Raw genomic sequence first — 13,609 nt, 5'->3', positions numbered from 1 at the left:
TTTACAATAGCCCTCTTGAAAAGGGCAACAATGGATTTTCTGTGGAGAGGAATCATTACTGAAAAGATCTGCATTTTAGGAAAAGCCTTCTTACTTTCCTACTAGTTCTTTGGTTAAGCAAGAGTCTATGATTCTACAACAAACTCACTGCAAGACCCTGGGCAAGACACTGAACTCTCTGGACTCAATTTCATCAGCAATGGGCAGGGTTGGACTCACCGATCTTTGAGAACTCTTCCTAGAAGATTCTTTGACTCTGTTTATTGTCATAGAAAGCACTCACAGGAACGTGGAAATATTAACCACAGACAGCAAACAGAGGGACAGTGGTAACAGCTCTATAAATGGTCCTCTGTCATCATATCTACCGTCTCATTTGCTCCTCTACCCAGGAGGGAAGCCGGTACCATTACTTCAATGGTACAGATGAGGACACGCAGGTTCTGAGAGGTCAGGGACTTGCTAACGTCCTGTTGGTAAGCAGCAGGCCTTCCTTCTCGGTCCTCCATGCTCTTTCCATTCTATCTTGCCTTGGATATAAATAGCGACTTTAGGCTTAGGGTCACAGCCCATGTCATCCCCTGTGACTTAGAGCTCTCCTTTGAATGTTCTGGAAGGAAATATTAGGACTAATTTTCACAGATTAACACACTATGAAGCTGGGCTGCCACAGGCCAGGCTCACTGAGAGGTAACAGCCACACAGCCATCAGTATAGACCCCTGGTAACTGCCAGGCCTCTCCTCCTAGATCCCTAATTCCTAAAAGTTATCCTCTGGGTCCCAGCCATGCACGAAGGTCCACATGGTTTTCTACCACGGTCCACTACACCCCAACCTTGATGGCCACTGGAAAGTGAAGGCCCACACAGCTAAGGCACCAATGTTTCCAAAGGCAACCTAAAGAACACAGCCTAAATTACCTTATATATATATATATATACGTACTCCCTGAGGACTACGAAATCAGATTTGCTATATTTTCAAATGTATTATAAAATTTCCTATGGTCTTATGGAGAAATGGATGCCCAGGGGAATACAACAGTGCAAAGGATTCATGTCAATGGTAATCCATCCAATAATAATAATTCTTCCTTCTCCCTCTACACCCATCTCTTACAACCTACGTATCAGGTGAGAAAATTCCATCCATACGATACATTATTAATGATATGACTCGATTATTAGACTTTTAGACATTAATTGATATGTGATTATAAAAGGAATAGAAGTCAGCTTACACTGTGTGAGATATCTAAAAAATAAATGCACATATGAAATGATACATAATTATGGCAGATCACAGAAACAAAACTAAGCAGAAGATACCCTTTGTGCACAAGGCCAAAATGATGAGGTAATTACCCTTGCTGATCCCCCCTACCTTGGCCACGCCAGCAAGGTCAAAGGGTTCTGATTTCTGTTGTGGCAATAGAATGTACTGGTTCAATGTGGGGAGTGACATGAGGCGAACATGACGAACCGATGAGAAACCAAGAAAAATTAAAATATTTGTTAGTTTCCCTTAGAAGTCCTCATGAGACAAGTCAACCTTATAACTCACACAGAGAAGGTCAAAAAACAACTGCAATACAAATCTCAGCGGGACCTGGAAAAATTAGTCCTCACACTGAACTTGTCCTTCGGCTCTCTGTACTCTTGGCACTGGATACTATCTGAATAGCAAAGATAAAGCCAGACCTCTCCTTCAGTGGAAAACAGTCTTGATTTATCATTTGTAAGATGCTACTGAGCAGCACGCATGGAAAAAAAAATCATACTGTCAGGATTTATTCTCTAAGACTCCATAAAACTCAGTTCCCTGCTAACATGAACTTTATGGCTTCAACTGGGCAGTTCCCTAACCCCAAACCTCAACCTGCTGTAACTTGTGATTAAACTTCTCTGGTAGGTCACTGCCTCACCTAAAAATGTCAACATAACAGTACAAATGGATGAAGGACCACTAACCTTAGGTAACTTCTGGGGGTCCTTTTCCTTTTTGGTACACAATGTGAGCTCACACTGTAGAAAGAGCAGGGAGGTGTTGAAGATGGGCTTAAAAACAAAGCTGAATCGTTTCTTATCTATCTCGGCTTGCGGGATAGGAAAGTGCACTCTCTTGGGATTGTAGAATTTCACAGATTCATCTTTAGGACAAATGTTCTCAATGATAGTATAATCAGACATCCTATCAGGGTTCGAATATGGAGAGATAAAGCAAGTCTGGATGGCAAATCCCAGTTCTTGGTCAGCCTTGGTGACGGACACCTACAACAGAACAGAAAGATCAATTCAGAAACAAGTTAGCATGCCACTTTCACTCTAGGCACAAGGGTAACATATCAAAGCGGCCCTTCTGATGAGAGACATTGCTTTACTTTCATAACATATCCATATAGTCTTCCTTCTAATTACAAAAGTAACACACACTAATTGAAGAAACATACGTTTTCCTTTAAACTTGGTATAGATGATACAGTGAATTATTTAGTTCAAGTCCCAGCCTGGAAGAGTCTATAATACAAGATATATAAGTCTCTTCAACCTCCCATAAGTCCTCTGGGAAATAAAAACAAAAGTACATCATGCACTTAAGTGGATTTTCCCAAATAAACAAAACACCAGTAGGCAAAGCCCCTAATGTCATTAATAGTGTATCACCTGTAAGGCAAGCTCTTTTAAAAAATTACTCAGGGGCTTCCCTGGTGGCGCAGTGCTTGAGAGTCCACCTGCTGATGCAGGGGACGCGGGTTCGTGCCCCGGTCTGGGAAGATCCCACATGCCGTGGAGCGGCTGGGCCCGTGAGCCATGGCCGCTGAGCCTGTGTGTCCGGAGCCCGTGCTCCGCAATGGGAGAGGCCACAACAGTGAGAGGCCCGTGTGCCGCAAAAAAAAAAAAATTACTCAAAAAATAGAGGACAGAGGTAGAATCTATTTAAACTAGGCACGGAAGACCAAACTTCTAAACTGCAGCAAGTCAGACTGAGCCTAAAACATCGCAGTAAAGCTATAGATTGACCTGAAGTCCTGGTTCATGGTGAGCAGGCAGAGCTGGCCTCTGGGGCTGGATGTCGGGGAGGGTGCAATCTGGTGGCGATCACAGGCCTGGTGAAGTGTCCCAGCTTCTCAGAGGTCCAAACCAGACCTTGCCAAGTACTCTCCCTTCACTCTTTAAGCCCAAGGGTGTTTTAAGGGAAATCTAATCTGGAAACGTTTCCGACTCATTTACACTTCCCTCTTACAAAACATTTGTATGGGCTATGTCCAAACCTTGTTAAGGTTCTTTTCTTTAGAAACAGGAAGTAGTATTTGGCCAAGAGTAAACAGAATTCAATTCTCATCTCAACTACCAATTCAAATCTCAACTATCCTGAACTCAGCTAAAATCCTCAAACCAGACTGGATCCTCCATTTGGTGACACATGCATCACTGTGTGAACTGCCTCTCCCCTCTATTGCCTCATTCCTTGACTAAACTCAGGATCAAAATAAACTTAAACACTTTAGAAATAAAGTTGGTCCTCAACCATAGGCCAATAGCCCCAGAGTCCTTTCAAAGGCATGAAGATATAAACACACTTTCCATTCTGAAATACCCAGGGGAAATCCCTGACATTGCACGGGGCTTTTAGGCCACGGCACTATTTTGAAAAATCCCTATGTGGTTAACTGCAAGATGCTAAACAATGAAGATGACTGTGATAATGACATTTTGTTGTGCCTTAAAGCTTAATCCCTGAGAAACAGTCTTATGAGATAAATATTTTCAACTTCATTTTATAAATGGAAGAAAAACTGAACACACAGGATAGCTGACTTGTTCAAAATCATATCTAACAAACAGTGGGTGAGCCCAGGTCTTCTGAGCCCGTCGATTTTCTCCTCACTATTTCACTACAGCTACAGGGTCAATTCAAGCCACCCATGACGTGGCCAGGGAGGGTGCTTGGTAAGAAGTCTTTCCAGGAAGTAGTATTTGGTAGTCTGCAAATATTCACACTTCATTATTTTTACAGTATTTCCCAAAATGAGATATTTAATCTTGGGAAAATGGCAAATTACATATACTCTATTTTAAAAAGTGGCCTTTAACATGTACTCAGAACCCACAATGCAAAAATGTGTGACAGAAGAAATGCAAACCTCTTCTCTAATCTCAAAGAAAGTATGCAATGGCAGAATGTCTAAGGTATTCCAAAAAGTTGTTTCGATGAGAGGAAAAAAATCATCAACAAGCCTTTTCCTCTGAAATGGACCGGAAATGAGTAGCGGCAGGACTCTGCTGCTCACGCGCTGTGAGCACTAAACCTTGGTTTCTCCCCCACAGAACGAGGGCACTAACACTGCCTAGATACAGTGATTGTGACGATCCATAAAGTCAAAATTACATGCACACAACACAGTTCCCTTCTAGTTAAGAAATGCCAGCTGTTATTAATAGTATTCGTCTAGATTTAAATTTGGGGGGTTATATATAGAAATATATTCTTTTAATTTCCCAAGACAAATGAACTAAAAGGAAAGCTGCCAACTATGTGACCAACTATCACCAAGGATGACCAAAGACCAGGTGGCAAAGCTGATAATGTCTTGGATTAAAGGAAGAGACGAGGATCTAGAGGAAATAGAAGATTCTGGGAGGGGATGTGATAAGGATGACCACGAGAAGAAAAATGGAAATAGTTCTTTAGACCAAGCCAATGATTGGGTAAGTTTTATTTACTTTCCCCAAATAAAAATTTTATTATTAGCAGTGGAGTCCAAACTGGGAAACAAGGACTAGGCATGGCTGCTATCCTATTTAGCAAAATATTTACAGATTCTCTCTCATATTTCAGGTGGTTTGAAACAACTTTAAAATAAAGCAGTTTATACCATTTTCCCCCTCCCCAGATTCTCTTCAATGTATTATTATGATGTATAATGATATTTAAAATGGTATAGCAAAAGGATTTGGTTCACTTTTTTCCATCACTTGACCATGTCTTTGATTAAATTTAATTATGAACAATACAGATGATATATAAATGGGAAAATAAGAATGAAAAAGAAAATGAATTTCAAGTAAGCCAACACTGGGGGTGGCAGGGTGGGGGAAAAAACCTAGAACGCCCAGGGTAGGATACATGAGGAAGATTTAAGGCAGCAACGCCACAGCCTGGCAAAAGCAGGCACACATCTGGAAAAGAACAAACTGCAATGAAGCAGCACCCCTAAAACCCATAGCATAACAGTGAACCACTGACCAACCACACATGTGGATTGTGCAGCCGGAAAAGCAAGAAGAAAACAACGCAGCTTGGATTAGGAGAGAGCTCTGATTAGGGACAGCATGTAGAAAGCAGTATATTTTCCCCAGCTGAGAAAGAAGGTATACCCAAAGAAAGACAAAGTCTCTCAGAACAGGGAATCAAAAAGGAGGAGACGATCCAGGAAAATGTCTAGAGCCAGTGGGCTCCGTCCCAGAATCAGTACAATTGTGAGTTATTTGTCTTTCTTAACTAGAAATATGTGCACTGAAGTCACTTTTAATATATGGAAGTATCCCATTTTGGCCCCTTAAGCTTCTCCCTCCTCCCACAGTGAAGGAGAACACCAGCTTGCAGCTCAGCACCCAAATCAGCTCAACAGAGGATGACTTCCATGTAAGACCAGCAGACATTCTGGGGCCAGGAGGATATTGATCTTCTCTGGAATCCAATCTGTGAACTTGGATATTTGCACTGCTAAGAGGTTACATTTTCTCCCCCTTTCAAATGGTACTTTGAGCATAAACGATAGCATCCAGTGGATAACAGTGTGGGCTCTGGAGCCAGATGGTCTGAGCATGAACTCTGACTCTGAACTCTAGTAGGTACTAACTGTGTGACCTTAGACAAGTTTGTGCCTCAATTGCCTCATCTACGAAATGGGGATATTAATAGTCCTGTCTCACAGAATTGCTCTGAAGAGTAAAATACTACAATACTTTTAACTGAGCTTGGCACAAAATAAATCTGCAATAAATGTTAGCTGTTGTTATTTCATTATTACCATCACTACCTAATATGTTGGAGTCATTCCAAAGATTTATGTTATGTGTGGTTATTACTGTTATATATAGGAAACAGTTTTAATGAATTTATAGATACATTTAGGTGATGATCTAGAAAAAGCAATTTTCATGAGATACAGTAACACACAGTATTTCACTCAGAAGTATCCACAGTTTAAAAGATAGTCTCTGAGGTGGTTTGAAATATTCTTTGGTTAATTCTGATACTGCAGCTACTGAACAACTGTCCTTAGCAAAAATGCTAAAGACAAAGTAAGGACAGGGCTTTATTAGAATTCACAGTGCTGATTTTTTTTAAAACATTTATCCATTCATCTACAAATTACTCTCTCCGTTTAGAATGAACGTAGTGAATCCTGAAATTTCCTGCTTTGGTCAGAAATCGACGTGGGAGCGTTTTCTAAGCCACGCCCTCACGCAGAGCTGGTCAAAGTGGTGAGGAAGAGCAGGAAGACGGCTGCCCCAGCTGCTTTCACTCATGCGCAGAAGCTACTACGAATCTGTGCTAACCTAATAGCCCAAGGCTAACATTTGGGTCTCACCTCAACAAAAACATGTCCGTTCTCTGCCACAGAGAAGACGCCTTGGGAGGGCACCAGAAAGAGGTCAGTGTTGTACAGCTCCATGTTGAAGGTGACATTTCTATTGGGTGGGTCCTGGAAGCTACTGGGATTCCCCACCTGCTGCAGGCTACAATTAAACTGGAAAAAAAAAAAAAAAAAAACATAGATGGAGATAAATCACAGTCAAATGAAGCTTGTAGCTTTATGAGCTTTAGCCTTTAACATCTGATTTTATTTTCCAATAGTCCCTGACTAAAGCTGACCAAAAAGACACCGGTCTCTACAAACTACCTACTACAAATAAACACATACCACCACAGTTTCAGGTCGACTGAAGAAGGAAGTATCTCCTTCGTTCGTATCTCCCGGAAATCCATTATCACCTGACTCCAAATCTTCATAACCATCTGGCCAGCCGCTACTATCCCCAGGGGGTGGAACCTGTATTACAATCTAAAAGGCAAGGAAAGCACAATGTTATAAAAACACCAAATCACGTGCCTTTGGTTCTACCTCACACAAACACCCATGTAATAATTCAGAGGCAAACTGAAAATCTGACTTAAAAAAGAAAACAACAACTTCAAGTATTTTTAGGACTTCATCCTCAGAGAGATGAAAAAACGAAGAAGCCCAATGCATGTTCAAATTAAGATTTACAGTAAAATATGTATTTTACCCTGTGACAAAATATAAATTATTTCAAACAGTGGGAAAACACCAGACACTGAAATGGGATTGGATGGGGTTGTCAATAGGCCCCCCCTATTCTGTGGGGGGTGGGAAGGGGGTCTCCTTAGGAACCTTTATATTGAAAACTCTAAGAAATACTGATTTGGTTAATCCAAGGAGTCCTGTAATTTGTATCTGTCAAGATTTGATCAAGTTTGGTTTGAGTTAGAAGCAAAGGACCTGATGTTTACTACTGAGCCATTCTCTCCTTACTTTTACTCCTGCACTCCTCCATCTCCCCAATATATCTTTTTTTTAAAAATAAATTTATTTATTTATTTTTGGCTGCGTTGGGTCTTCATTGCTGCATGTGGGCTTTCTCTAGCTGTGGCGAGCAAGGGCTCTATAGGCATGCGGGCTTCAGCAGTTGTGGCGCGTAGGCTCAGTAGTTGTGGCGCACGGGCTTAGTTGTTCCGCGGCATGTGGTCTCTTCCCCGACCAGGGCTCGAACCCGTGTCCCCTGCATTGGCAGGCGGATTCTTAACCACTGTGCCACAGGGAAGTCCCCCAATATATCTTTTGTATGGTGTATAGATGCAGGAAAGAACATCATGTTTTATGCCATGACAACCTCTCTTAACACTGGTTGAAATGATTATTCCTAGGTTAGCTCCAGATAAGATGAAAAAATTCACCCAAGGACCAGGACTCCATAAATTAACTCCTAATTTCTTTGCATATATAGGGTAGTTATACTTTTTGTTTGATTTTTCACTCCACGTCCTTAGATTTTTAATATGTTGCAAAACAAAAATACATATTAAGTCTGAAAATTACTACAAACAATTATAACTGGAAGAAATAGTTAAAGTAGCCACTGAAGAGGTGAATGGGAAGAAAATGAAGGAAAACTGCCTCTCTATCCTTTACCAGGCCCTCAAAAGAAAGTACTGATACAACTGAAGTAAGTTAGGTTATGACTTACCCTATCATAATTTAAAAAAAAAAAAGAAAGGATGAATATACCTTTCTCTCCTGAGGCAGACGGCACGTTTTTTTTACTTAACAGACTGATTACCATGGCCTCTTATTGGCATTAATTTAGATAAAAGTTTAAAATTCCAAAATCAAGTATACCAGTAATATATGACATTCATTACATCTGGAAAAATTGGATAACTGCAAGAAAATTAGTGTTGGAATTGGCAGAAGAGGGTTCATCATAGAAGTCAAAGGTTAATAAATGATTTCAGTAACAAAGGGAGAGTAACTGCCACTACCTAGAGTTGGGGGAAGATTAGTGGACGAAAGGTCCGGAAGCTGGATTCGGTCCTGGCTCTACTGTTAACTAGTCTCTCAAATCCAAGCAAGTCTCTTAACTCCCTGGAGTTCCATTTCCTCACCTGTGAAATGAGGACGTTGAATGAGATCAGCTTGGGGCTCTTTCCAGCTCAAACATTCTAAGATTGTCTGAGGAACGATAACCTTGGCTCACAGGACAGTCAGTCTCCACGTGAGCCACACTGACCAGAGAGCCAGTCTCTTCTCTGGCTAGGTTGAGCCTATCTGTTGACTGGCAGTGGAATAAACAGAGGAGTCGGGGTCTCCCCATGCCAAGCCAAAGCTGGGGTAGGCGCTGAGTGCAGACACACACACCATGTCCAAGCTATTTCTACCATCCAAAGTACAACTCAAATTGCAAAATTATCACTTTAAAGTCCTTTTGAAATTTCATGTTCAAATTCAACATTCACTGTTAAGTGTCCATCTCTATAAGAACAGATTTAGATGAATCTGTTCTGACAAGGTTCTGACAAGAATCATGTCTGGAAAGTGAAGGGTAGCTATTGCAATGGATTATCATTGGGGGAATCTGTGGAATCGCTCTCAGGGTAACTTCAAAAATGGAAGATTTTCTTCAATTTAGGGTCTTTCTTAGAGATGGAGAGAGATTTAACACTTTCTTGAATGACCTTTTCAGACTTCTCTCTTCTGGTTCTTTTGTTCATGAGGGAGGGAGAAGTTCTCCTACTTCTAGACAAGACTCAGATGAGGCCAGAGAGACCACGGCTCTGGTTAGCTCAGTTGTATGGAGGTGCTCACTCATAGCCCAAGGGCTTGGATTTTATCCTTCTGTGGACCAGGCCATCCGGGCCTGCAGCTTAGCCAGAAAAAAGTCATAATCACCTTACCAGTGAAACTCTGCCAAGAGGAGATGGAAGGAAGGGTGGGAAAGATCACCACAAATGCTCCAGCCGAGAAAACAGGGCCTCCCAACGCCCACAGACTCACCAACAAAACAAATAAAAGAGTTCGGGGTCATACTACATCCCATTTTGTTGAGAACTGACACTTGGCTTTGTTCAGACCCTCCTCACTTTCCTAGAAGTCTTAAGACTAATTTTAAGGTAACACCCAGCAAGGCTCTGGCAAAGGGAAAGCTTTGTACTGGAGAACACTCACGGAGTTGTAGTAAACCACACCGTAAGGGACTGATCGCCGGTGCCGAGTCCCACAGCCATTCAGGGGAGACTCCAAAATGAAGTGGGTGCCATTCATCTTGGCCTTGCATGTGGGATCCAACAGGGTGAGCTCCATCCCGGAGTAGCCTCTGGCCTGAAACAACAACGACCGAAGACATAAAGGGGGGCCCACAGGCCATTCTACAGCGTGCAGTTAACACATTTTGCCTGGTCTTCCAAGTTGCAAGTCCAGGCCTTCCAAGTTGCTGGAGGCCTGCGCTTCCCCTCCCCCCTTACCTCCTTTCAGCCTACCATCTCTCAACAGCCCCAGAATTGTGTTTGTTGGCCTTGGAAATTCAATAGCAAAATATTGACACACAAGGATCTGGAACCCCCCTCACTGAGAACAACAGGAACCGGGTGAGAATCACAGCCAAGGGGAAGCGAGCCCATCCAACTGAGAAAACAGTATCAAATCTCTGGAGTTCAAAAGTGAAAGAGCTGGAAATAACCAACACAGGCTGAGGCAAGATGGGGAGGGAGGTAGCCTTCCCTTCTCTCCTTTAAGAAACTGCACCCACCTGAAACGAATCCTTTTCTATAGCCACAGTCATCTTTTCATTGTCACATTTGACTGACAGGGCAACATCCATGCTCCCCTGCACCTCCTCGGCCTCTCTGGGACCAGGAAACAGTTGTATGCTGGGGATGACAGGGTCCTTTGGCCGAGGGATCCCATCTTCTTCCCCTTCCTTCCAGCCTCTCCTGGAGATATCGGGGAAGGGAAAGGGGAAACCTCCGTTTTGGCCTCCCCTTCCCCGGATGCGGGGGTTGTCCAGGGCAGGCAGGTTGCCAGGGTCCAGCAGGATCCGTAGCTCAGGAGGGATGGTATGGACTTCCTCATCTCTCATCTCCTCTGCTGGTAAGAGAAGAAGGCAAAACATCATCAGTGTTTGCTGCCAGGCCACAATCATATCATTAGAGGCAAGAACAGGAGAAATTAGCAACGAATGGGCATGTGTAAAATTACTCTTAACAAGCAATGTATAAAAGAGATGAGGAGCCTGGAAGCCTGAATTCTAGTGCTGATGTTCTTTCTAACTGGTTGAATGGCTTTGGGTAAGTGGTCTACCTCTCTGTGCCTCAGTTTCCCAATTTTTAAGATTAAGAGGTTGGATTAGATCAGTGGTTCTCAACTTTGGCTGCACATTAAAATCACTGTGGGAGCTTAAAAAAGAAAATCCCTAAGCTCAGGCTGCATCCCAGGCCAATTAAAAACTGAACTCTCTTTAAATCATTATGTTTTAAAGCTCCCCATGTGATTCCAATGTGGAGCCAAGATTAAGAACCACTGGATTAGATGATTTCTAAGGCCCTTCAAGCTATACAAATCTACTATTTGAATAAGTTATGTGGGACAATATTATTCCATTCAAATGCCAATGAAATACTTTCCTTGAATCTAGAGATTCTTTAGAACAGTTTCTCTAAAGATTTCTTGAAACAGTATTGGTATTTTGAAATGATTTTGCTACCTCCTTTTTTTTTTTTTTGCGGTACGCGGGCCTCTCACCGCTGTGGCCTCTCCCGTTGCGGAGCACAGGCTCCGAATGCGCAGGCTCAGCGGCCATGGCTCACGGGCCCAGCCGCTCCGCGGCACGTGGGATCCTCCTGGACCGGGGCACGAACCCACGTCCCCTGCATCGGCAGGCGGACTCCCAACCACTGCGCCACCAGGGAAGCCCTGCTACCTCCTTTTTGAGCGCTAAATTCTAACACGTATCTGGGTACCCTGGCCTTTTAGAACCTAGTCCCAAAGGAAGAAAGAAAAAGCTGCTTAGGCACAGTTATTCCTTCAAAGGGAGAGACATATTTCCATACAATCCATACTCATTATTCCGTCATATTTTCAACAATTTAAAGAAAAAAATATTTTCCCAGTATTCTCTACATCTACTATCCAAAGCCAACCGACGTATGCTGGAGGTCAATCCATCTCTGTGGGAGTTGGGAATGAGGATGACAGTGGATGTTGGCTCTCCTTAGATACTATTTTTTTGAAAAGGATGGCACAGTGTATGGGTCCAAAAGAAGCCAGAGGTTTGGAGGTTTTTAATTTGTACTTTGATTTAAAAAAACCCCTTCACAACCACCCTTCGAGGTGGGCCTATTGTTTCCCTCATATGACTGAGAAGGAATCTGAGGTTCAGAGGTTAAGCAACTTCCAAACAGTGAACAAATGGCAGGGCTGGGACTTGAACCTGTACTCCTAACCTTCATTCTACCGGCACTGCACTCAGTAGTGGTACTGTGTGGTAAGCAAGAGGTCTGGGGATCAGAAAACCTGGGTTTCAAGTCTTACTACCGATCAGATTCTGGAGAACCTTAAGAACTTGTTAAGCCTCTGCTTTCTCCTCCATCAAAGTGGGATAATAACTCCTGCATTCCCTCTGGATGAGTATGCGAAAGCACGAGTACTCATGACTATTTTCCTATAAGATCCAGCCTGAACTAAGACTTCTCTCCTGCAGGCCCAGCCCCTCTGTGTATCAGCCAAAAGTGATCATTAGGTACCTCTGAGAAAAGAACCCAGGATAATTTATCCTTAATATAAGCACAGCGAAAGTGATCTATAACTAAGTTTTCCAACACGCAATCAACTCTGTTACAAAAAAATCTATATTAAAGATAATTTCCCCAAAATAATCTAGCACAATTCTATATAACTTTAAGCTTTATAGTGAAAAGTAGTGAATGAATCATTAAAATTTGCAACAGAAAAACAGCACCATATAAGCTGAAATGAGAGTTCCTCATTGGAAAACTCATTTGGGGGATATTTTTTATACAAAAAAAAAAAAAAAATCATACTTACCATTGTTTTCAAGCCGAAGATGAAATCTATTAGCCACAGGAGCCACTGTGTATGATGTTACTGGACTACAGCCATTGTCCAAAGCCCACTTGACCAGACTCTCTTGGGTTGAAGGAATGTCATCTCTTATTGATTTGGTCATTATCATGGATCTTTCACTTTCCTTCCCAAAGCCAATACTGTTAGGAGCCTGAAGACAATAGTAAAATTTCACTCATGAGTGTATGAAATTAAACAGTGCCTTAATATCTGAAACAAATAGATTCTCTATTGTGTATGAAAGAACTATTTACTCTTTTGATCCCTACTTTCCTTGGGCTGAGAATACTGATGTGAAAATCTGTTAACAGCAGATTAAGAAACTCATGCTGACTGGTTATACCATTTGGGTTGCTTATGTTGATACAAATGGTATAATCATTTTTGTCATTGGTTGATAAACTATCATAAGCATACCTAGTATGTCACTACAGAGCTAATGTTTAAATTTTATTAACACACACCAAATATGATACCAAACTTTTCCTTATTTTTATTTAAAATTATATATAAAGTATACAGGTGTACATGTTATATTTTCCCCAAATCCTATACCCTAGAGTTAAATGAAAGAAGGCACAACTTAGTTACTTCACTGTGGAGACTATCCCACCTTTGTAAACTACTGAATTCCACACGGTCAAACAGTCAATGTTCATACTTCATTTATAATTTATGATCAATTTAGGAAGCCTGTAACTGTATACATCTGCCAATTCTATTAACAGAATATGCTCAGATTTTATGGTTTAAAATATTAATTAAGTTACCATCCCTCTAAGTACATATATATATATATATATATATATATATATACACATATATATTTTAAACATCTTTATTGGAGTATAATTGCTTCACAATGTTGTGTTAGTTTCTGCTTTATAACAAAGTGAATCAGCTATACTTATACATGTATCCCCATATCTCCGTCCTCTTGC

General features: G+C 41.6%; 1 protein-coding gene across 14 annotated transcripts in view; it reads right to left on the bottom strand.

Moving 5' to 3' along the window:
• The window catches only part of TGFBR3 (transforming growth factor beta receptor 3), a 205,649-nt gene that overhangs the window by 26,330 nt on the left and 165,710 nt on the right, over positions 1-13,609 (bottom strand). For 7 of the 14 annotated variants that reach the window (XR_007478989.1, XM_049714200.1, XM_049714238.1 and 4 more), the window contains 7 exons: positions 12,630-12,819; positions 10,336-10,673; positions 9,756-9,908; positions 6,933-7,073; positions 6,600-6,758; positions 1,972-2,271; positions 1,385-1,420 (listed from right to left, as the gene is read on the bottom strand). Coding sequence is in view for 11 of the 14 variants with exons in the window: in XM_049714200.1 (XP_049570157.1) it covers positions 1,385-1,420; positions 1,972-2,271; positions 6,600-6,758; positions 6,933-7,073; positions 9,756-9,908; positions 10,336-10,673; positions 12,630-12,819 (1,317 nt within the window). In the remaining 3 variants the exon portion in view is untranslated. Of the gene's footprint in view, positions 1-1,329; positions 1,421-1,971; positions 2,272-6,599; positions 6,759-6,932; positions 7,074-9,755; positions 9,909-10,335; positions 10,674-12,629; positions 12,820-13,609 lie in introns of all 14 variants that reach the window. The other 7 variants (XR_007478987.1, XR_007478988.1, XM_033432561.2 and 4 more) reach the window with 4 other exon arrangements.

This window comes from Orcinus orca, chromosome 1 (assembly GCF_937001465.1).
Source record: "Orcinus orca chromosome 1, mOrcOrc1.1, whole genome shotgun sequence".
NCBI lineage: Eukaryota > Metazoa > Chordata > Mammalia > Artiodactyla > Delphinidae > Orcinus > Orcinus orca.
The sequence above is the reverse complement of the archived record's forward strand: the minus strand, read 5'-3'. Positions and strand labels throughout refer to the sequence as shown.